The 2,191-nt window shown below is 42.3% G+C and overlaps 1 protein-coding gene across 1 annotated transcript; it reads right to left on the reverse strand.

Annotated features, from left to right (window-relative positions):
* Nucleotides 1-1,294: 1,294 nt before the first annotated feature.
* Nucleotides 1,295-1,765, reverse strand: LOC145557595 (uncharacterized). The gene has a single exon (XM_081618767.1). It carries the CDS (start codon nt 1,763-1,765, stop codon nt 1,295-1,297), a length of 471 nt encoding a protein of 156 aa, XP_081474893.1.
* Nucleotides 1,766-2,191: the final 426 nt, after the last annotated feature.

Consider the following 2,191-nt stretch of genomic DNA (forward strand, 5'->3'; position numbering starts at 1 on the left):
AGCCACTTTAGCCGGTGCCTTTTGCTAGAGGATCCTTTAGGCGACTCGTGCATCGGTGAGTATTTCAACCACATGTGCATCTTTTGATATTTTTGTTTATTTTCTGATGATTTTTCGTGTGCCTGTGTTTATAGATCGACCTTCGTCCTTGGAGTTTGATCGTCGGAGTCCTTGAGGCTATCCGTTCTAGCATGATTCGTTGCCGTTTCCGGGCCCTTTATGAGGGACTTCCAGTCCTCCAGAGGACAAACTTTTGGTTTTTAGGCAAGCGTGTTTTCTAACAGTCTACATCCGAGGAGACTAGGGTTCCTGCGGATCCTACGATCCGGATGTTACATCTGGATTTGCTGCCAACCGAGGATCGAGCTCAAGTGATCCTTGGTCATCCAGCGGGGCAGCTGGTGCTGCCGGATGCATCTCATCCGACTTTCATTGCATCTAGGCTGACTCCTTTCCCAGCTTTTGTTCCGGTTAGTACTTTAACCCTCTATTTTTACATTTATTTTTTTGGATGCTTGCCCCTTTTATTATTGTATTTTAAGCGGGTCAAGCTCGGTGGTTGGGTGCCTCCTACGGCGGAGATCACGTGTACCGATGCTGTTAGGTCGATAATTCATGAGATCCTTCCAGAAGCGGGGGATGAGGAAGGGATTCCGTTTGTTCCTGAGACGGTTGAGTATGTATCACTACTACAAAATGAGTACTTTTTCAACGCTAGACCCTCGACGATGGGCAAGTGCCGTCAATGAGTAAATATACTATGCGTGTTTTCGCGACGCTTTTCAGAGTCAAAATTAATTTTCGACTGCAAAAAGTGTCGAGAAAGACATGCACGTGTCCACATGTGAATAAAAACCCAGGATTGCAGCCGACGATAGCAGATATAGGGAAATAATAAACGACATAATCTGAAGTGCTGATGATAAGGGAAAAGCTCGGAGCTTCTTTAATGGCGGAAATATGAGTGGTAGAGAGAAGGAGAAGAGAGAGAAATTCAGAGAGAAGAAGGAAAGAAGAAGAATTAAATGTGTATTGAATTGAATGAATGAAATACAGTAGTAGCTACAGTATTTATGTTAGTGGAATTACACGTCATTTTCCCACTAACTAACTACCCCTCCCACTTGTAACTATTTTCCTCTAACAAACTTTACTAACAAACTTTACTAGCTGTAACAAACTAGTAAACTAATCCATAACAAACTAACAATCATGACAAAAGAATGATTAATTAATTCCAATTACAACCAACTGTATCATAGCTTCCCCCTTTTTAAAAGACTTGACCTCAAGTCTAAGGAATCTGAAAATCAGGAAAACGCTGCTCAAAAGACTCTGCAGGTTCCCAAGTGGCCTCATAAGCAGGAAACCCAACCCAATGAACAAGGTACTGCACCTGAGCTCTATTCTGAAATTTGACCACCTTCCTGTCCAATATAGCAGCTGGTTTAATTTCATCAAAACCAACTGTATGACCCTGGAAAACTGGAGGAATATGAGCAACCAAAGGAAGCTGTCCTCGAAACTGTTTCAACTGAGAAACATGAAAAGTGTCATGAATCTTAGCTTCAGGAGGCAATTTAAGCTTATAAGCTACCTTACCAACAGCTGCCAAAACCTGAAATGGACCAAAATACTTATGAGAGAGCTTTTGATTGTTCCTTTTCTGTACAGTATGCTGTCTATAAGCTTGCAATTTCAGCCACACCCAATCACCAGCTTGAAAGCTTCTTTCAGATCTATGCTTATCAGCCTGTGTTTTCATTCTGTTCTAAGCCCTTTCCAAATGAGATTTCAGCTCTGAAATCATCATTTCCCTCCTTTGCAAACTTCTGTCCACCTCATCATTTTTAACCTCACCTGCCAAATAGGGTAAATGAAGTGGTGGAGGTTGATTATAGACAACTTCATAAGGAGTAAGCTGAAGGGCAGAATGAAAGTGTGTATTATACAACCATTCTGCTAAGGGCAACCACTTATGCCACTCCTGAGGTTGCTCTCCAGTCATGCATCTCATATATGCCTCAAGACACCTATTAACTACCTCTGTTTGACCATCAGTTTGGGGGTGGTAAGCAGTAGACAGAAGAAACTCAGTTCCACGCAAGGGAAAATAACCCTTTCCAAAACTGACTCAAGAATACTGGATCCCTGTCACTCACAATAGATCTAGGCCAACCATGCAGCTTGA

The sequence above is a fragment of the Chenopodium album genome, chromosome 9 (assembly GCF_948465745.1).
Source record: "Chenopodium album chromosome 9, dcCheAlbu1.1, whole genome shotgun sequence".
NCBI lineage: Eukaryota > Viridiplantae > Streptophyta > Magnoliopsida > Caryophyllales > Amaranthaceae > Chenopodium > Chenopodium album.

Coding starts and splice junctions, on each gene's coding strand:
- LOC145557595 (XM_081618767.1), bottom strand. CDS start 1,765: ATGAAAACACAGGCTGATAAGCATAGATCTGAAAGAAGCTTTCAAGCT.